This window comes from Pan paniscus, chromosome 9, assembly GCF_029289425.2.
Source record: "Pan paniscus chromosome 9, NHGRI_mPanPan1-v2.0_pri, whole genome shotgun sequence".
NCBI lineage: Eukaryota > Metazoa > Chordata > Mammalia > Primates > Hominidae > Pan > Pan paniscus.
In genome coordinates this window covers 17581817-17604399 of record NC_073258.2, presented here as the reverse complement: position 1 = coordinate 17604399, position 22583 = coordinate 17581817, and the positions used below count along the sequence as shown (strand labels likewise).

Genomic DNA, 22583 nt, shown 5'->3' with positions numbered 1-22583 from the left:
GTGATTTACACCATGGACTCTCAAAGCCCAGTCTGCACAACAAGATTTGCCCTGTCCAGACCTTAGAGGCCTGTCTTCCAGTAGACCCCAGTTGCATTGACACCATTGTTGATTCCTCAAATCCTGCCCTGCTTTGGAAAATAACTCCTTCATTAAACTCTCTTCAGGTGAACCCCGTGAGACTACCACTGTTTCCTGAAAGAGCAGAGGGGCTTAGCATAGTGTTCATTCTGTGCCAGACAATCTTCTAACATGCTTCATGTTAATCCTCACAACATCCTTATGAGGTAGGGATTATTCTCATTTTGCAGATGAAAAAACAGAGAGGTCATATGGTTAGTAAACAACAGTGCCAGGATTCAAACCCACAGAGTATGGTTCCAGTTTTCAACCTCAACCACCATGCCAACCTCCCTCTGTTGCATTATTCTATTGTAGATGTTATATTTTTATCATATGTCACTTTTGTTAAGTTGTGCTCTCTGTCTAGACTGTGAGATCCTCTAAGACAAAGACAGAGATTTAGTTATCTCTGTTCTCATTGTCTAGCACAATGCCAGGCACATATTAGGTCTCAATAACTGTTTACTGATTCAGTCAGTCAATAGCACTTTGTGAACCATAAAACCCTCTACAGATGCCAGATATTCCAATCTCAAATTCACAGGCCTATGGAGACCCACTCCCACTGAACACTTCAACGTAAGGCTCTGTAAGTACCGAAAGAACGGGGCACAGATGCAGTAGCTCAGCTTCATGGCCTCAGCTGGCTCAGCAAAGTTTCTCATTATTAGCTCAATCACATAAAATTAACACAAAATGATGTCCTTCAATTAGTAACAGAGCAATGGGGGATGGGAAAGTGTACGTTTGTTAAGACAGCAGGGAAGCCTGGGAGAAGGGGGTTTAGCAAGAGCAGAGGCAGCGGGCACAGGCTCCCAGCTCACTCCGGCTCATTAGCGTCTCTGGTTTCCAACCGGTTGCTAATTGCTCCCTTATTTCCCAGTCACAGGAAGCCCTCACCATCTCTGCTCCCAGCTGCAAGGCAGCCACCTTGTCCTTTGGCAGAAACAGCTTAGATCAGCTTCCAGGCCAATGAAACCTGGCCCACCCCACCTGGACCTTGGTGACATGTTCAGCACAAGATGGAACAAGGGAGCAAGTGGGAGAAGAGATGCACTCAGTGAGGGCTCAAGACATTCAAGTTGCCCTGACCTGCTCTCCCATTGTCACCCCTTCCTCAGCTTTCTACTGTGGCCAAATCCAATAAGATAGGAACAATTTAAAGTTGGAATGTATCCCTTGGTAGGAATAGATTTTTTTTATTTGAGGATCATAATGAAATATTTGCCTTCTCCTCATGACCCTATTAAAATAGCAACCACCACCCCCCCACCCTAAGACTACCTTACTCTTCCTCCCTGCTTCATTTTCCCCGGGGCACTGTCACGCTATTATTGCTGGACATTTGCTATCTTCTTATACATTATCTGTCTTCCACTAGAATTTAGGCCTTACAAAAGCAAACAAATATTCACATATATAAACCCAGTTGCACACATACAAGCACACACATATATGCTCATGCAAGCGTGGAGACACGTGTACCTATTTTTTTTTTTTTTTTTTTTTTTTTTTTTTTTGAGACAGAGTCTTGCTCTGTCGCCCAGGCTGGAGTGCAATGGCGTGATCTCAGCTCACTGCAACCTCCGCCTCCCAGGTTCAAGTGATTCTCCTGCCTCAGCCTCCTGAGTAGTTGAGATTACAGGCGCCCACCACCACACCCAGCTAATTTCTGTATTTTTAGTAGAGACAGGGTTTCACCATGTTGCTCAGGCTGGTCTCGAACTCCTTACCTCAGTTGATCCGCCCACCTCTGCTTCCCAAAGTGCTGGGATTACAGGCATGATCCCTGCGCCCGGCCACATGTACCTATTTACATACCTGCACAGGCATTCACACAAGCACAAAGACACAGTCCCCTACATCCAGATAATCCACATAACATGTACAATGCTGCAAAGACATACCATTCTCCTGAATGATGTCAGAGGCACACTGTTCTAGGACAGACATGTTTGCCAAGATGGTCACAATCTGGAAAAGATAATTTAGAAACCTCAGAAAATGAGCACACCTGATCCTAATAGTCCTCCCTATAGACAGGTCAGCCAGGGGCTACAAAGCTTCCTTTTATCCCATGACTCCTTCCTGTCCACCGGGCCTATCCTTCCACGGCATTTTCTTCCATCCTTATGGGCTCCTGCCACCCAGACGTATTTCCCCGGTGACTAATGCCCATTTATCAGCCTATGGCTATAGGACGGCCCCCAAGGGCCCCAGGACACCCTGGAAAGACTAGCATAACCCTGGGTGAAGTTGGGGCCCGGTAGTCTTTCTGCTCTGGTCCCCAGTCCTGAAATGCAGACAGAACCAGCAGGTCCCTGGCCCCTGAAACTCCTCTGTGCTGGCTTGTCCTCCTGACAGCTAGCTCTTACTCTGGATTGACTTCTTCCATCCAAGCTTCTTTCCTGGATACTAACCCTCACCTACTTTCAACCTGTGATGAATGAAGGCTAAGGTCACATTAAAGGGCATGAGTAGGAAGAGGCAGCGTTATCAAGCATTGGGTATTACATGGAATCTGATGAGAAAGTGCATACTCAGCTGCACATTGCAAGTCTGTGGTAAGCCTCGCTTATCAGTCATCACTGAAAGTCTCTGCCTGTAGGAAATGGGGTATTGACACCAGGTGGACAGTGAGTCTCAGTTACAGCTTTGTGGGTTGTAACCAGCCTCCCCGGTACAGTCAAGGGAGAAAAGAACTCACAGCGCAAACTGGATTAAGGAATGGCCTGACAGAGGACTCATTCCAGGGACCCCAAACTGCAAAAGGGTGCCAAAATGCTACTGGAATAGATTGGGAACATGGCACCTGTTAACTCAGATACCACCCACAACACTGCTCCTGACATAAACAGCAAGATGAAAATTCACCCACTTTCACAGAAATGGACAGCGCTCGCAAGTGGTAATTAAAATGAATAATAAAATAAAATTAAAAAACACTTCTCACTGGTACAAGCCTCTCTCTCGAAAGGTTTCTTCAAAGCTTGCAGGATGGTATAAGCAAAAACTGTGTCCCCCCTCCGCTGAGACAGCAGTTGACAGTCTACTGAGTAGAATTCAGGCAGCTAAAATTCTGAAACTGGATAGTAATGTTATGTCTACCAAGAAAGAGTATTATCTACATTTTAATTACTCTGGATAACACATATTACTATTTTACTCTGGATAACAAATACATTTAAAAATGTCTTCTTTTAAACAGAAAGGAAAAACTTTACCATATTAATAGAATATCTATCTCTCCCCTTTCCTTCTAAACACATGTTGGAAGGGGATTCCACATTCTTTGGCTGCTGCAGCATCTGTGTGTGTGACAACCCCTTCCAGCTCAGACCCCATCAGGGGCCTGGTTGGATAAGCATGACTACAGTGGGTTGCCAGAGGAAGGACAGGAGAATACTCTAGAACCTTTATCCTGAAAGCAACTCTGTACCACCAGGTGTTTTATGAAGGGGGTGACAAGCTCCTATTTGCAGTTAAGAAAATAATAGGACTAAAGGAGGTTTAGGACTTAGAGGCTCTTTTACGTATTTATTTACTTGTTTTTGCACTTTTTAAGATTGTGTTTGTGGGCTCAGTGGAAGGAGTTAGAGGAAAAAGCTGGGTTGGAAAGTTCCCCAAGAGGCATCGTGTGCACATTCTTATGAGGGAGGAGGTACACGGCCAAGTCCATGTCAGTTTAGAGTTTGTTTGGCTATCTCTGGGCTGTTAGCAGGAAGCATGGACTCTGTTTCCACCACACAGGGGCTGAGACATCCCACCATCACCAGGCTGGCCTTTCTGAATAAAAACACTTACTTGACATGCAGATTCATGGAGGAAGGAAGGAAGGAGGGAAAGAGGGAGGAAGGGAGGTAAAGGAAGGAAGGAAGGACAAACTAGGAAAAGAAAAGGAAATCTTTGTCTGCGGCAACGGGTTCATTACACAGTAATTATTAGCCGTGTCACAGGCACCACGTAGGTCTTTGTGTCAGACTAATTTAGATCCTGTTAATGAAAATTACTTCCTCTTTACAGAGCCTGTACCCCATGTGGTTTTCTGGAGGTGCAGATGAAGTATTCAATTAAGTACAATTTGAATAAATGCCAATTATGCCCTGCTTTGAGTCCCCCTTGTGAAACATCCTTGTGTGCACCATAACATAGAGGGGAAAGAGGTCATTGTTTATCCTCACAGTCAAGTCCATGGGTGGGATTTTAGGGACAGCTGTTTTACCTGGTTGGATACAAGTTAACAATGCTGTCAGGGTGCAGAGTGCAGGAGCCAGGCAGACAGTTTCCCCGGCCCAGGCTAATTCAGTCTTGTTTGATGATGTTCAATTAAGTTCTATTCCACCTAAGTGAAAGGGCACCATTCCCCCTGCATTTGTTTGGTGAATCCAGAGGACATCACCTTGAGAGAGGCCCTAGGTGAGAGGTCAGTATAATGTGATAGCTAAGCGTGTAGCTCAACCTACATCTAAATCCTGGCTTTATCACATTTTGCTATGATCTTGGCCATGTTACCTAACCTTCTGTGGCTTGGTGTATTCGTTTTCTATTGCTGCTATAACAAATTATCACAAACTTAGTGGCTTAAAATGACACAATTTTATCTTGCAGTTCTAAAAGTCAGAAGTTCTAAATGAGTCTTACATAGCAAAAATCAAGTTGTTGACAGATCTTCATTTATTCTGGGGGCTGTAGGGGAAAATCAATTTCCTAGTTTCTATTTTCCAGCTTCTAGAGGCTGCTCTCATTCTTTGGCTCAGCTCTATCATCCAGGCTGGAGTACAGTGGTGCCATCTTGGCTCACTGTAACCTCCATTTCCCGGGCTCAAGCCATCCTCCCACCTCAGCTTCCCAAGTAGCTGGGACTACAGGTGTGTACCACCATGCCTGGCTAATATATATATATATATATATATATATATATATATATATATATATATATATAATTTTTTTTTAATAGAGATAGGATTTTGCCACGTTGCCCAGGCTGGTCTTGAACTCATGAACACAGGCAATCTGCCTGCCTCAACCTCCCAAAGTACTGGGATTACATCAGGCATTTCTTTACAGCAATGTGAGAACAGACCAATACAATTGTCACCACATTAACTATATTTCCTGACCCTACCTTCCTGTTCCAAAGCTTACATTCCCTGTCTCAGACCCATCCCAGTCTCTGGTTCTGTTAGAGAACCCATCCCACTCATTATTGGGTATTCACTTTGCTTCTAAGTACTTTACGAGCGTTATCCCATCTAATCATCATAATGACATGAGGGAGGGAGCAAATGTTATTATCCCCATTACACAGATGAGGAAATTGTGGCTCAGAGATTAAGTGATTTGTCCAAGGTCACATAGCTGGGAAATGGCAGAACCAGAATGTGAACTCAGATCTGTCTGAACTAAAAACCTGTGCTGTTTCTAATATGTCATATATGTATATGACAGAGCTTTATAAACTATAGAGAGATTTTGAGATGTGAGACAAAAATGAAACCCCTAGTGACTGGCATTTCCTGATAAATGGTATTCACAGTGAGGTCCCAGAAATGTTGCAAAATCTAGTCATTCTAAAATGCCGAACAGATGAGGTATTACTGTGGGAAGTATATACTAGCACTCCTTCCCTTATGAAAGCAGTTAATTCCTGAAGGCCACAAAAAGTCAGACTCAGTAAAAATCTCTATTATATATTAGATAAGATAATCAGGTCTCTTCCATCCTAGATTGTCCCTGCTTGACGGATAGGCCAGAAGTTCACCAACAAATTTGGAGGCAGCCCGTTTCCTACCTCCCCCTGTCAGATCTGTAGCTGGATTCTATGGGCAGTATGGCTCCTGGAAAATACCTCCTGGGCATGAAAATATAGGACTATTCAGATTGCTTGTCAGGCTTCTCAATGGCTGACCATGTCAGCTGCAGCCCGTGCCACCTTCCTGTGGATTAGCTGAAGGGGATAGAAGAGCCTAGGCCCAAGGCTGCCCTCACCAACGTCCATACACCAAGGGTGGCGACAGGATAGGCATACCCAACGAGGCTTCTGTTGAACAAATTAAGTGGACCTGGCTTGCCAGGATGATGGAGGGGTTCTCATTGTCCAAACAGAGGTAGTCTGTATAGATCCAAGACCAAGAGGCTCCACACAGCATTGGCGTCATTGGCAGATTCATTACCGGAAGCCTCATGGGGCATTTAATCTCCTAAGTATTTTAGGGGGCGGTGAGCACTTCAAAGCCTAATTCATCTTCTTTGTCTTCATTACAGAGAGCCCTCTGATCACCTTAATCCTCCCACTGCAACAGGAAAGAGCCATTTGTTTCTTTAATGGGTGCACTTTCACTAGCTAAGTGGTTGTTCTGAGACAGGACAGAAGGTGAAGCCATCCTGAGGACAGTGGGTGACGTGCCTGGCTCAGACAGTGGAGTAACATGAAAAGGTACCGACTCCAGGTGCAGAGAGAACTATCTGCTGGCAGCGCGACCACATTCTCTCCCTACCCTGATCTCCTTTTCCTAGGACTCAGTGAGGCTTCAAGAGGGGGCTAGTCATTCCTTGTGATAAGAAGGGGACTTCTACACATAGAGACAGAGGACGTTCAAGATGGAAGAGGTCATGCCCATTTTACAGATGAGGGGACTCCTCTCTGGAGGGTCCCATTCAATGCTGTGTGCCACACATTCAAAGGCCAATTGTAATAACATTGACAGTGGCTTCCATTGATTTAACAGTTTCTATGTGCCAGAGTCTGTACCAAGAGTTTATATTTATTTATTAATTAATTTAATTCTTATTTCAACTTTGTAAAATATGTATTATTTGTTTCCATTTTACAAATTAAGAAAGTGAGACACAGACTGAATTGCCCAAAGTGACATGATTATTAATAGCAAAAAAGCCTCAAACTCAGGTTGTCTGAATCCAAAATTCCTTGTCTTATTGCCTCACTACTGGATCTTGTAGGAAATGACCGGAGTCAGCCACAGGAGAGGCACTTGAAGGTGAAAGAGCCTAAAATTATGTCAGGTAGATGAAAGACCCAGCAACTGGAGGTATCTATCTGAAGAGAACATGAGCATGAGTAAGGAAGATCACAAAAAGTGGGCCCTCCTGTCTCCCTCTCTACTACCAAGGGTATGTCTATGGTAGGCATGGGGCATGTCCCCCTCAGGAGTCAATCAAGCCAATAGCCAACCAGGGGGCCACCACTTTATCTGTTACTGTCATACCTTCTCTCTACAGGGACCTCTCCAACTCTTAGAAGTAATAAGATCAGACTGGAAAGGAAGTCTGGAATCATACATATCATACATAGTTTGGAGGGCCAAGTTGAGGATTTTGGATAATTCACTACTCATGCTCTTCTTTGGAGCATCAGGTTTAAAAAGTAATGATATTCACCATTTATTAAGAACTTAATAGGGGCTAAGCCTTACATCGGGTCCTTGCATATCTTATTACACTCACCCTCACAATAACCCTGCAATATAGACATTCATGTCCCAATTAATAGATGCAAAAACCCAACACCCAGGAGCCTTTGACTTGCTCAGTGTCACTCAATTGATAAATGGCCCAGGCAGGACCAACACCCAGTCTGTGGTTCAACAGCTGCACTACCTCCTTTCTTCAAAGATGACAGCAGATGAGAGTCAAAGATCAAGTTCTAAGTCAGGATTTAAATTTAATCCTCATTTAAATGCTGGCTAGCTGCCTGCCAACCATTTAATTTTGGGGACATCCTCTTGAGCCAAAATATTCTTATCTATAAAATGGGGCAAATATCACCAGTGTCACAGTATTATTAGAACCCTCATACGCAAAGGCTTAGATACTAGAAAATTATCTCCTAATAGGAGCTTCTACGGTCAGCTGCCCTTTCACAGGCGATTCTGAGGATAAGAAATAACTGACAAAGTTTGGGGAACTTCACCAAGGGCACCAGCTCTAGGCTAGAGGCCTTAAAAAATCCTAGGGAACATGGATCATGCCCTCAGAGGAAGAAAATCACATGAAATAATTAAGAGGAATAAACGTCATTAGATAAGTCAATACTGCATTGTGAGGTATGAATTCTAAGAAAAGGAGGCAATTCCAGAGGGCCGAAACCATCAGGGAAGGCCTTCCTGCAGCTGCTGGCATGGAACAGAAACCAAAGCAGCTTCAGTTAAGAGATAAGCCTGGAAGAGGTGATGGTTTAGGGGCTAAAATGCAGACAGGGATAAGCTGAGTTGAGGATGAGAGGATCATGTAACTTAGAGCTCAGGTACTGGGAGGAATTTACAGAGACCACCTAATCTACCACCCCCACTCCTTGGTGGTGATGTGGGAGGCCAAGTGTGGCCAGAGGTGAAATGGGATAAAATTCTAGAACATCAGAGTTCAAAGAGCCTTTAAAATACCCCCATTCTATGTTTTCAAACACTTTTAGTAGTAAAACCCCCTTTCTACCAAAGAAAACCTTTCATGGAGCTCAAATATACAAAGACAATTATGACTGATGTAGAAGCTGAGGCCCCGAATGAAGGTTCTGCTCCAAGCCCCTGTTTCTCATGGAGGTAAAGAGGGGAGCAGTTCACTATAGGGTTCAGTGTCAGATGGCCACCAACATGACCAGGACACAGACCTTCAGAGGAGGTCTAGGCACCTTCCATGGGTCTTTCCGCCTCCCAGAATAGGCAATCTGAACAGAGATTGAGGAAGGCCCTACAGTGGTTGGGATGGGCAAAGCAGGTAGGAGATCTCATAGAGGGGCTTCAAGGTCAATGAGAGACACAGAAAATATATTCTTTTACCTTCCTGCAGCATGTAAAGCTCATAATGGGATGGGCAAAGTGGGTAGGAGGTCTCATAGAGAGGCTACAAAGTCAATGAGAAAAGTGGAGAATATTTGCCCTCCTACAGCATGCAAAACTAACAGGACTCCCATGCTCTCTCCCCTGCCTCAGAAACTAAGTGCTGGCCTCCTAACTTCTGTCTCCATGGCTATGAGCCCTGGGCTCAGTGCCTTCTGGGCGTCTTACCTGGTCCCGAGTGTAAGGCGTGTCCACTCTCTGCTTGTCACTGCAGGCTTCCAGGAGAACACGGATGGCATTCAGCTGCAGGAGCATCTCGCAGGCCATTGTGTCAAAGAACGTGATGTTGGCAAGGGCCGCAGAGGCCAGTAGGAAGACTTCCCCTGATGAGGCCTCTTGGCACAGTTCTGGATGGCAAAGAGAAAGAAAATAACTTCCGTGCCAAGTGTTTTCATATCACGTGTCTCATTTGGTTCGCACAATACCTCTGGGAGATCTTTTGAGCAGGTGTTATAATACCCATTTTACAGATGAGGAAAGTGGCTACTAGAGAGGCAACAGTGTCTGTCTACCCAGGTGGCAAATGGGATTTGAAACCTGGTATGTAATTCTACTCACTCCTTCATCCAATAAGTATTTATTGAATGAACACTATGTGTCAGGTGCCACTGGGGTCTTGGGATGGCATAGTGAACAAAACAGGTCAGGTCCTTGCCCTTGTTGAGCTCACACTTTACTAGTGGGCAAGAGAAAATAAGCTTTTAAAAATTACTATGCAAAATTACAAAGTCTGATAAATATGAGGGAGAAAATAAACAAGTGCTAAGAGAATAACTAGTGTTCCGCAGAGGTGCGCAACAAAAGGTGTCCCTAAGAATGTGACTTTACAGCTGAGACCTTAAGGGAAGAAAGGGGCCAGTCATAAAAATACTTGGGGAAACAGAATATTCTAGACCAAAGGAAAAGGAGATACAAAGCCTGTGAGTCGGGAAGGAGCTCTCAGTCCATGTGTGTCTCCGGTAATGCACACTAGCCTGCTGCTAAGCTTGCCTTAAGGAAGAGACTAAAGGTGAAACAGAGAGACTATACCCCTCCAGCTGCCATCAACAGAGCCTCAGTGCTTCCTTTTGGTCCCAGGATAAGGGTTATCTGGCAGCAAGAAAGTCCTATACCAAGCTCCTGAATGTCAGGCTCTTTAATCCTAGTGGTCCTAGCTTAGCCCTAACCAAATTCCCCCATTTACCATCTGTAATTGTACTAAGGGCCTTTAAGGAGCAGAGTAACCTTATCCTTCCACCACCTGACACATCCCCCATGGGCTCCACAGGATCTGGAATGGACGCCCACCTCAGGAGGAGGCATAGATGGGCTCTATCCATGGTGCTTCCCCCATTTCAGTGGACCTGACGTCTGGCCCTCAGCTCCAACTTCACTACCAATCAAGGTACTTCTCCGGTCCAGGCCCTCTCCTACTGATAACACCTTCACAAAACCACAGGAGGCAAGGCCATACTTCAGAAAAAGAGTCCCAGGAGAGAAAGAAAGTTTGGGAGACAAAATTGAGCTGTGTTCTATCCTGGTCCCTAGTTCTTGCCTCCAGACAGTCTATACTTCCAGGTTCTGAAGCAAATGCCACCTCTTAGCACCTACCTGTGCAAGCACATTCTGATCCCTACCTTTTAGTTTTAGTAGTAAAACCCTTTTTCTACCAATAACATTAGTCAAACACCTGCAGTGGGCCTTGCACTGTGCCATTAAATTCTGAATACCCTCAAAGTAGAAAATGATTGTCCACATTTACAACTAGCTGAATCTTAGAGAAGCTAGTAGTATCAGCAGCTACCATTTCTTGTTTACTCACTGCTGTACATATTTTTTACTTCATTACATAATTTAATCCTTACAACAATCCCATTTTTATCACTATTTTGTAAATAAAGAAATTGAGGATTCAAATGTTAAGTGATTTGCTCCTGGTCTTATGGCCAGTAAGTAACTGTTTGAGGCTAGAATCAAATCCAGGTCTGCCTGACTCCAAAGTTCCCATTCTTTCTACATTACAAGTTGCTTCTGGTCTCTCAGCCTCTGACTCATTCCCAGCAATGCTTCCACAGATGTGGGTTTTGGTTCTCTCAGGAGGGTAATGCCTCCCTCTGGGCAATGTTGCTCCCCACAGCCCAGGTTTGACCATTAGATATTCATACTCTTGATCCAACCACCCAGGACTGGAAAAACAGATTAGCCAAGGTATTAAGAACTCTGATTCCCTTTATCCAATGATTGCCCTATCCTCTGATTTTGGGAAAATCACTGGAGTCCTCAGCCCCTTCCAGGCCACCTCCCTATATCCATGGTTTTGGGTGAGTCTACAGAGCTCAGTGGCCTACTTTGCTGTAAGATTCCTTCTAGGTCCTAACACTCCCCCTCATTCTCATTCAGTTGCTATTGCTGCCGACACAGCAATTATTAACACAACCACCTAAGTGCCTTTTAATTTTGCTGCACATTTATTTGAACTACAGTCTGAGTCACCTGGGATGTGTTAGGAAGATTAAATTGAGGATTCCAGTGACTCATTTATGAATGAATGAGTCAAGAAGTTGGGAATGGCAAGAAGATGGAGGGCTATTTCCCACCAAAGAACAGAGCTCTGGCTTCCTGCCCAGAAGATATCTGCTGAATCTCAGAGTGGACTATACAATGCATCTTCATCAGGATGAAACAAATAGGAAGACCCCTTGGCTCAGGAAGAAACCCAGCCTGGGCAGTGAAGCAGGAACGAATATATGACAATAGTGAAAGGTCACTTGGACTACATGTACTTTTATTTGATAATGTTTATAAATTGAGAAATTTTCTATGAAGCTTACAATTTTTGTCTTATCTTTAAAAGTCTATGCCTTTCCCACATGGTAACAATCAACTGAAATTTACCAGTGACCACACCTTTAGACAGTGCATGGGCTTTTCAATTTGACACAAGACTCAAACACCTTTATTCTTCCACCTGGCTCTCTTCAACTCATTTATGTTTCTTACTGGGCTCTGGTGGATGTTGAATATGAGACTCCTGGCATAAGTGAGTCCTAATGCTGTTTTGTGGCCTTAGGAAAGTAACTTAACCCCTCTAGGCTTAGATTCTTCACCTAGAGAGTATGCTTAGAACTGTAGGGTCTCTTGAGCTCCCTCGAGCCAAGACTTTCAACAATGGGCTTCCATGTTTTCTCAATTTTGAATAAATGTGGACATTGGCAAATTGATTTCTCCCAGCCTGACCTGTGAGTGCCACTGCCCCCATGACTAGAATCAGCCATAAACTCAACTTCACTGATGTCTTCTATGTGCAAAGTACTTGCAGATCTCCAAATTCTAGAGTTAGAAGGACCCTTGAGAGAAACGAGTTGCCATGTCTTGTTTATATTAGGAAAATTGTGAAGTGGGTTTTACAATGTGACATGGTAAGAAGTGAGTGGCGGGATCTCACACAGTACCGGCGCAGGCTTGCTGCACATAACCACTTGAATGGATGAGTGAAAAGCCTGAGTCCAAACCCAGGGTTCTGACTCCTTGCCCAATGTTCTTTGTTGCCCCTAAGTTCATGCTATTTCAGATATTCCCAGCCCTGGCATGGTGACTCCGAGAGCTAATCCTAAATTTTCTGATGAAATTAAATTTCATTCCATTTCAATTAGATACAGATATAAAGAGAGTGCCAGAGAAATAGAAACAAAGATCACCATTAGCACTTTTAAAAGAAAGAGGTGGGTCACAAAAAATTCCCTGGGGATTGTTATCCAGACAAGCCCTTTCAGTTTCTATAATTTAGCAAAGGAAAACTAAGAAAAGAGCATATTTTAGATACGGATCTATGATTCTCCTGCTGGGGGTACATATGTTTGAATAGGGGAACCTAAAGGAGTCAATGCTTTCAAGGCCCCATGATATGAGGCCAATGGTGGGATTTTCAGGCAGCAGGTTGTGGTGGGCTGGTGCTCTCTGAGAAACCATTTTCCCCAGTCATTGCTGCCATAGTCACTGGGTACAAGAACTGAGACTTTAGGAAAAATGCCTATCAGAGTCTCTCGATCTGAGTATCTGAACATCAAAATTTGAGGCCCCACTCCTTTCCGGGGCTTGTCCTGGACTCCCTTCTGAAAGGCCAATGAATCCCAAACTGACAATAATTCAGGTTGCTTCTCAGAGGGCCGCACACGTTTTCATAGGAAACTCTTGACAATAGAGCTCATCAAAGCCTAATTCAGATCCATTAATTGTGGGATTTCAGCAAATATGATCATCTATGCAGGAGATATTTGGGGTGCAATGAGTGGCAGATGGGAAGGCCTTCCTGGCAATTTCTGAAGACAACTGTGCCAAGGCCCTCTCCCCTAGTGGTCCCGCTGCCCAGGGTGACTCACTGACAAGGGCTGTCACGATCTCCTCCATGCTCTCCAGGAAGCTACTGAGGTGCTGGGTGACGGGCAGGTGTGGGGAGGTGACCTGGGCCACCACAGCCGCAGCCTCAGCCCGTGTGGCCTCTGAGTGGCTGTCGTCGGTCAGGATGTCGGCCAAGCACAGAACGCCATCCACCTGCAGATGGAGAGAGGGAGCTCCCCTGTGCATCCTGGGTGGACACCACTGCCCATGACATTAATGAGACAGATACAGATTCAGCCCCCACTACATGGAAGCCAGCTCTGGCTTCCCAGAACAGCCCAGGACCCCATGTGGAACCAGGGACAATCCAGTGATAAGGCCCTCATAATGACTCAAATTCTGGCACCTGGAGGCCTCTGCTTTGAGTCCAGCAGAGATCAGTAACCTTCCATGGGCCTCCTAGATAGCGGACATCAAGTCAAGTGTCTAGAGTCAGGACCCTGGTCATCCACCACAGCAAATTGTCATAGAAAGAACAGTCACTTAGAAATCTCACATCCCTGACCTCCAATCCCCTCTTCCTTGCTGTGTGACTTGGCGTTAGTCACTTACCCTCTCTGAGATTCTGTTTCCTCACCCTTCAACAGGGTGTTGTGGGATTGAAGAGATAAAGCAGGCAATGCCTGATCTAGAAGAGATGCTCAAGAAATGTTGGTTTCTTCCTCCCTTCCTCATATTTAGCAACAGGATGAGCTTAGTATTTCCTTCCCCATCTTGTCCTCCACCATTCTCCACTATAGAAATGGGGCTGCTTTCCTGGTGGCCTTGCTTTCTGTGCCCAACCAGTAAGGAGCAAACCTGAAACTGGTGGGACATTAGTGCCAGATAAGAACATGTTTCCAAGCTCTGCCCGGGTCAGATCTGCTCTTGGCATAACAGCTTCTGCTGAGCATGTGCTTACAGTGTGCCAGGTACCATTCTATAGAGTGCACATGTTATTACACAATCTATTCCTTACAATAACCCTCTGAGGTCAGTATTATTATTCCCATTTTACAGACAAGAAAGCTGAGTCACAGAAAGGTTCATTGACTTGCCCCAGATCAAGAACTTTAAAAGCAGTTGGATTGGTATTCAAACTCAAATGGTCTGGTGTCAAAGCCCAGGTTTTGAACAGGATATGATGCTGCCTCCTAAGAAGTGGCACCTGAGCTCAGACCTCAGCCTCCATTGGGGTCAGTACACAAGAGTTGCTGGAGAAAAAGAGGGCAGGAGCTTGTCAAGGTTAGCTCTGCAGTGCTACTGCAGCCCCTCAGATGCCCCGGACACCAGCCTGCCTGGGGACCATGACACCAAGCACCAAGTCCTTCTCGGGTTGGGAGTGGGAGGTAGGGATGAGGCAGGGGAAGAACAGGAGAGGTGGGGTGAGGAGCAGCCCGTGCTCATTCCCTACACCTGCCACAGACCTGAGGCTTCTGTCCCTGCGCCGTCCTGCCACTTAGCTCCAGTGGGCCTCCAGAGGTCTGCATTTCATTTGCCTAATTATCACCACTGAGTTCTGTGCCTCCCTTAAATGGCTCTTGGGAGCTGTAAGGTCCATTAGCTGTGAAAGCCTTTGGCAATCTCAGACTCAAAGGAGACAAATGTGGAAACAGGAGCCCAGGGAACTGTCCACAATAAAATTCACCTGGATGTACTTAATAAAAGGGAACAAACAGCAGCCATGCGGTCCCTGGCAGAACTGGACTCATGCCAGGTGTTTAACTAACAGGCCTTCAGAGAGAGGCCTCGTTTGGGCCTAGAAAAGGGAAAGGAAGTGGTGGCTAGAAGCAGGAAGCAGCCCTATTGCCAACATAAGAAACCTCTTACCCCATCTGGCTTTCATCCCTTTCCTCCTTCCAGCACAGATCAAGCTCGTTGCTAAGAAGCTATAGGATCATTAGTGGGGAAATGTCTCAATCAATCCCGTCTCCTTAATCTCAACGTGGTTGCAGATGCTATCCTGGTCCCCAGCTCAGATGTGAATACCAGTCGGACCCAAACCAGTAACTTGCCCTAATCCCCAACGCATGCTTGGAGATAGGCCAATCTGAACACACCAGAGAGGCCAAGGATTTGATGGTCCCCAGGGTCTGCTGCCACCCAAGGCCTGGCTGCCAGGCCTGCTCCCTAGTCCAGACTGCTGCTCTGAAACCCCATTGAATAAAACATCCCTGACATATACTGCATGCCAAGCCTTGTGCTGGGAACAGTGTCCACTGCAGTGGGGGAGGTGATTCACATCTACAAATTACAAATGAAGATGCTCTACAGAGGGGCCTCCTGGAGGCTACCCTGACTTAATGTCCACACCTCCGGTGGGAGACGTGGCCTTCTTTGGGTCTCCCATGCCCAAGTACCTTTGCTATCATTGTCACATTTGTCACACCAACAGGCCCTGTTTCTCCAAGTGAGGTCTGTGGACCAGCTGCATCAAATTCAGTGAGAGTTTCCTAAGAGCAAGTTCCTGTATCCCACCCAGACCTATTCCACCAGAATTGCCAGAGCGGCTTGAGAATCTGCTTTTTAACAGCTCCACAGCTGACTTTCATGTGCCAGCAATTCAGAGAAGCACTAATACAGTGTGATTCTCTGCTCCTTTGTCTGTCTGCTCCCCTGTCCCCCTGCCATCTCTGCAAGCCTGGGGACCACAGCTTGTTAACTCTTGGCTGCTCAAGGTCTGGCATGTAGTAGGCTTTTAGTAAGTGGGAAATAAGTACAATAAAATAAAATTTGACCTAACACTTAAGGACACACTTTAGACAAGCAAAGCTAAAGGAATGGCGTCGTAGATGGAGGAGCTATTGTGAGCAAAGGCAATTATAGGAAAAGATAGCATTGGAGAAACAGCCAACATGAGAACTTAAATTGATTCTTGACCCCAGGAAAGTGACCCCATCCTGATGTAGACCCCAATTTCTTCACTGTCCTTTGGTTTCCAGAGGATGTGTGGAGTTGCCTATACAATTGCCAACTGCCCATCGTCTTGCTTCCCTTGTAGTTTGTTTTATATGCTTCAGATCTCTTTTGGTAACTCATTAATTATCCCTTCAAAAGGGAAATATATATATGTACATATGTATATATATAGAGAGAGAGTAAGTTTTAACAAATAATAAAATGAACACCTGTATGTTTAGATGTATATGCCTAATATCCAAAAATTCTAGTTCTAGAAATAAAATCAAGAAAGTCCCCTGCACACCTTTCATGATCTCTTACCTCTGATTTCTCCTGCTGGATGGGCCATTACTCTGAGTTTTATGCATATTATTCCCTTGTTTCCCTCAGAGGTTTATTGCAGGTATCCACTGTTAGTTTTACAAGATTTGTACTTGACATAAATGGTATAATGCTGAATATGGCAATTTATTTTTCTCTCCAGTCAGTATTTGTTTATGAAACCTCTTCTTGTTGTTGCATGTGGCTATGATCCATTTATCTTCACTGTTGTATGGTATTTCATTATATAAATCAATTTCAATTCATTTATGCATTCTCCTGTCGATGGGTGTCTGAGTGGCTTCCCAGTTTTTGCTATAATGGACAGTGCTGCTATAAATATTCTTCTAAATGTCTTCTGGTGAACATGTGCCAGTTTCTTCAGAGATCCCAATCTAGGAGTGGAATTCCTAGGGCAAAGTGTTTCCGCATCTTTAGCTTTATTGGTATTGCCAAATTGTTTTGCGACATGATAGTAGTAACTTTTATTCCCACCAGCAATACATAATCACACTAAACACCAGATTCTTGCCAATACTTGCTATTGGCAGATTTTTAAATTTTTTGCCAATTTTATGGCTACAAAAATTGTATTTTAACCTGCATGTCTCCACTTCCTAATGAGGTTGAGAGACTTTTAATATCATTATTTTGCTTTGATTTGGTTTGTTTTGGCTTTTGTTTTTTGCAAGTTGGATCTCCTCTACTATGAATTGCCTGTTTAGCATCTTTTCATAGGGGCCAAATTTTCCTAGCGTTTCGTTCTGATGCAGCTGACCAGCCACTTGGTCTGCTGCCAGCAAGTTGATCTTCATATTCATTACCATCTCAGCAGCTCTTGCACAGCCCAGCTCACCATAGTACGAGGCCACTCAAGCGCCCCACACCACTGGGTTCTGGGCTTCCCAGCACCTGAGGCAATTCCTGTAGCATCAGAACATGCACAGACATTAGATTTAGGCCTACCTAGGTCTGAATCCTGCCTCTATCCTTTACTAGCTGAACAATTTTCTTACCTACTGATATGGTTTGGCTGTGTCCCCACCCAAATCTCACCTTGAACTGTAGTTCCCATAATCCCCATGTCATGAGAGGGACCTGGTGGGAGGTAATTGAGTCATGCTGTTCTTGTGATAGTGAGTGAGTTCTCGTGAGATCTGATGATTTTATAAGGGGCTTCCCCTCCGCTTTGCTCTGCACTTCTCCTTGCTGCTGCCATGTGAAGAAGGATGTATTTGCTTCCCCTTCCACCATGATTGTTAAGTTTCCTGAGACCTCCCCAGTCCTGTGGAACTGTGAGCCAATTAAACCTCTTTCCTTTATAAATTACCCAGTCTTGGATATGTCCTTACAGCAATGTGAAAACAGACTAATATACCTACTTTGAGCTTTTATCTATAAAACAGGAATAATACCAATCTCATAGGTTGTTTTTTTCCTCCTTATAAAATAGGCCTAAAAGTAACAACTTCAGAGGACCATTGGAATTATTAAATGAGAGACTGCATGTATAGTGCCTGCCACATGGTGGCACCATCATTCCCTCCCCTCCCCACCTGGTGGCTCCTAGGCTTGGGGCCCTGAATCCTAGGTTCACCCTGCTTCTGCCTGTCCCAGCCTCCTCACTGGGCTTCTCTCCAGAAGTCCTTTCTGCACACTCTTTTTGGAACTGAGACCCCACCAGGAACCTCAGCTCTTTGCACTGGGGCCCAAAGTTTAGCCACTTGTTTAGACATCCTTCAGTCATGCAGCCCAGAACCAGGACTTTTAAAATGGGAGTGATTTCTGTTTTGATTCCTAACTAGGAACAATGCAATGAATAATTGCAACTCCTCAGAAGGGAAGAAAGAGAAAATCAGTACTATCCCTGCATTTCTATAGTTCAATAAACATTTCCTGAGCACCTACATTGTGATAGGTGCTGACCTGGGCAGTGACACAGAGATGAAGCAGAAATAAATAAGAGAGATGAAGACACAAAGATGCACAGCAACAAGAAAATGGAGAGTGAGACAGAGAGAAAGTGAGATAGAGAGGGGAGAGAGAAATCATATGCTTACAAAGGATTTGAGAAATTGTCTGATGCAAATCTCAGTCAATCAATTCCTTTCTCACTTGGCCTCCCTGTAACCTCCACTGCTCCTGAGAATTCAGTTCTCTCCATCTTGCCCTGATCTCCTGCTGAAACTTTACGACACCACACTTTTAGGCTCCTCCCTAGCTCACCACTTTTTACCATTTGCTCTGTTGGCCTCTCCTCCTTTGCATTCATCTCAACTGGCATATACCAGGTTTTGCTGCCAGCCCGCTTTACTCCATATCAGACAAAGGCACCCAAACCCAGGTTGCCTCAGTGACTCTCTACAATGACCCCTAAACCTAGCCCTCTTTTCTGAGATCCACGTCTACATTCCAAACTGCTATCTTATCATTTTATATACAATTCCAAACATAATTTGCCTGGATATTCCACGGGCACCTCAACCCCAATTCACTTAAAGCTGAAGTGGTCATTTTCCCTGTTTTCCCTGCTTACTCCCCTCTCAGAGCTGGTCAGATGTCACTTCCTCTGTGAACATGCATGCACCTCCCTCACCCAGAAGAAGTCATCTCTGTTCTCCCCATTGCCACATCACTGTGGTCTGACCTCAGCTAGAACACCTATCAAGTTAGATGGTCTCTTCTGGTAACATGCACATTCCCCAAGCAGATTTGAGCCACTCAGGGCAGCTCTTATACCAAATTTTCTCTAGATCCTCAGCATCCAGCTGAGGCCTAACACACAGCAGTTTACTGATGAAGTATGGGCTGAATGATGAGGAAATGGAGGCCCAGGGAGGAGATGAGATTACCTAGGCCACATGGCAAGTTAATGCCAGGGCCAGGACTCCAATTCTGGCCTCCTCACTTGTTGTCCCATGCCTCCCTCATTGGGGCCTCTGGGGAGAAGAGGAAAAGCTGGTGAAAGGGCCAGGTGAGCAGGGGATGCTCAGCTTAGTTCCCATGATGGGCCCAGGAGTAGCCCACCCTGAGGCCAGCTGCCCTAAACACAAGTCCCATTTAAGGAAAGTCTGCATCCCCAAATCACCCACTTCCCATCCCTTGTTGTAAACTTAATGATGCCAAGAGAACAATCTAATCAAAGCACTTTCACATCCCTAAAGAAATTGCTGCTGGAAGCACTTATAGATAATTAGATTTTACATGGAATGGAATGGGCCTGGGCCTGAAGCCAGACCTTCCTCATGGGCGGGCATGCAAGTGGTGATGAGGATGGCCTGGCTTGGTCATCATCTAGGCAGCAGAGCTGATGCACCTGGAGTCTGGATACAGAAGGGGCTGGTGAATGCTGAGATTCTTCCCAGGGAGTGGGAGGAACAGCATGGAAATTGTCTTAGTCTATTTTATGCTGCTATAATGAAATACCTGAGACTGGGTGATTTATAAAGAATCGATTTACTTCTTACAGTTTTGGAGGCTATGAAGTCCAAGTTTGAGGAGCCCACTTGCTGCGTCATTCTGTAGTGGAAGGCAGAAGGGCAAGATATCTTGCATAAAAGGATTGGTGGGGGGCATAAAGCCGAACTCATCTTTTTATCAAGAGCCCACACCCAAGATATCTAACCCACTCCCAAAATAACAGTGTTAACCTATTCATGGGTGCAGAGCCCTCATGACCTAATCACTTCTTAAAGGTTCCAGCTCTCAACAAAGTTGCACTGGGGATTATGTTTCCAGCATATGAACCTTGGAGGACACAATCAAACCATAGCAGAACTTTTGCAGTTAAAGAACCCAAAGTGTACAGTAAACATCATATCAGATTTATGGGCAACATTCTCCTACTGATTATTGGAAAAGCACCATTGGTGGTTTTTATGCAAATATCTAAAGGACACAGGCTAATATACAAAGGCCCATGATATATCACTGGTGCTAGTCTGCTCTTCTTAGTTTTGTTTTTTAGGGAGGTTGTTTTTGTTTTTGTTTTATGTGTCTAATTTTAAGGAAAAGGAGGTAGAGTTGGTTTCTGGATTGTAACAATTAAACAGAATCATGGGAATGCACTGAAAACGCAGCCATAGAGCAGGAGAGTGACCTAGAGATGCTCAAATTTTCTCTTTCTTTCTGTCCTTCCAGACACCTAAAGGCTGCAGGAAAATACATGATGAGTGGGAATCATAAAGTGACTGGAATCCTGCTCATTGGTCTAGGCAGGATGGACCTGTTCATCCAGGGTATAGTTAGAGGGCGAATTCAATTATAATCAGAAAGGGGAGCAAGGGTCACGTCCAAGGAAGCAAAGACAAGTGACAGACCAAGGGAAAGGGCAAAGTATTTCATGGAATAAATAAACCCATGGGTCAGAGGCAGAATGCTAATGTGGACTGTACACCAGATAGGGACAAGGTTCAGGATGACGTCTGCGACAGTCTAAGAGGTTAATTAAAGGCTCCCTTTATACAATGAGGTGTTTGTTTTATGGCGTGGTGATAGAGCTGAGAGCTCCATAGAAAGCTGCAGAAGCTAAAACAGGCCTTCAGGATGATAATATTATCCTCCTCCAAACTAATATATCCCAGCACTCAACTTCTTTTGCTACGTCAAACAAGAATCTTTAGTTAAAAGTGAAATGGAAAAATACAAATATTCATATGTAATATGGAATGAAACAATGAATGAAAAGGATTACACAACCAGTTTGGCAGGCAAGTCAGTGAGGTGTAGAGAGAGAGAGAGACATATAGGCAGAGAAAGCAGGGATGAGTAATTAAGGTGGAAAGCAATTATGGATTGAGTAACTTAAGAGTATATAGAATAAATAATTTCCCTGTTAAGCAGATGATTTTCCTTATAGCTGATTTTCAAACAGATGCTCTGAAGGTGCTTTGGGGGTGGATTTCCCTTTGGGCTAGGGTTACTAGGCATGTGCTGATAAGAAAATATCAAGTTTTCAGCAAAGCACTACTGGGCACAGCTGGGATCTGAATTGTACCCAACCTGCTTCTAGATCAGTGGTCCTCAGCCTGGTTCTTAGATGATTCGAATCATCTAGGACAGTCTTAAAGACACAGATATCCAGACTTTACCACCAGAAATTTGGATTTAATTGGTCTGTGGTGGAGTCTTGGTATCATTAGGGTTTTATTTTTGTTTTTGTTTTTTTGAGACAAGGTCTCACTCTGTCGCCCAGGTTGGAGTGCAGTGATCTGCCCGCCTCGGCCTCCTAAAGTGCTGGGGGTATCATTAGTTTGTAAAACTTAAAGTATAATTAAAAAAAAAAAAAACTCCTCAAGTAACTCTCATGGACATCCTGAGTTGAGCAGCACTGTTCTAGAGATATCTGTAATACAAGGAAGTTGCACAACCTTCACAGCGAGAAAAGCCTGGGCTCCTTGCTGATTTGGTGAAATGAGCAAGTTATCTACCTTCTATGAGCCTCATTTTTAATCCTTAAAATAATAATGGTATCATACTTAATAATAAAATAATAAGTTAAATGTTGACAGCTTTTTCCCTGAAATCAGTAACAAGATAAAGATGCCCATTATCACTGCTCTCATTTAAAACCATACTGCCCAATGCAATCAGACAAGAAATGCAAAAATAGAAAGATTGAAAAAGTAGAGGCAAAACTGTCATTATTTACAGATGACATAATTGTGTACATAGAAAACTCTAATGAATCTATACACTATTAAAACAGTAAGTAAATATAGCAAGCAAGATTACTGGATACAATATCAAACTTGTATTTTTTATGTATTAGCAACAACAGAAAATAAAAATTAAAAAACACCATTTACATTTGCATGAAATCATAACTAGGAATAAATCTAAAAAAGATGTGCAAGATGCCAGCACTAAAAACTCAAAACATTGCCAAGAGAAATTAAAGACAGTTTGTATGATGTAGAGAGATGTACTCTGTTCATTGATTAGAATATTCTACATTGTTTAAGATGTCAATTTCTGGCGGGGCCCAGTGGCTCACGGCAGGGCCCAGTGGCTCACGCCTGTAATTCCAGC

The 22583-nt window shown here is 44.3% G+C and overlaps 1 protein-coding gene across 3 annotated transcripts in view; it reads right to left on the bottom strand.

Moving 5' to 3' along the window:
* Positions 1 to 22583, bottom strand: part of INSC (INSC spindle orientation adaptor protein) — a 132005-nt gene that overhangs the window by 9509 nt on the left and 99913 nt on the right. For all 3 annotated transcript variants that reach the window (XM_063608096.1, XM_063608095.1, XM_063608094.1), the window contains exons 8-10: positions 13334 to 13505; positions 9144 to 9322; positions 2031 to 2097 (exon numbers count right to left, since the gene is read on the bottom strand). In XM_063608096.1, the coding sequence (XP_063464166.1) occupies positions 2031 to 2097; positions 9144 to 9322; positions 13334 to 13505 (418 nt within the window). The remainder of the gene's footprint in view (positions 1 to 2030; positions 2098 to 9143; positions 9323 to 13333; positions 13506 to 22583) is intronic.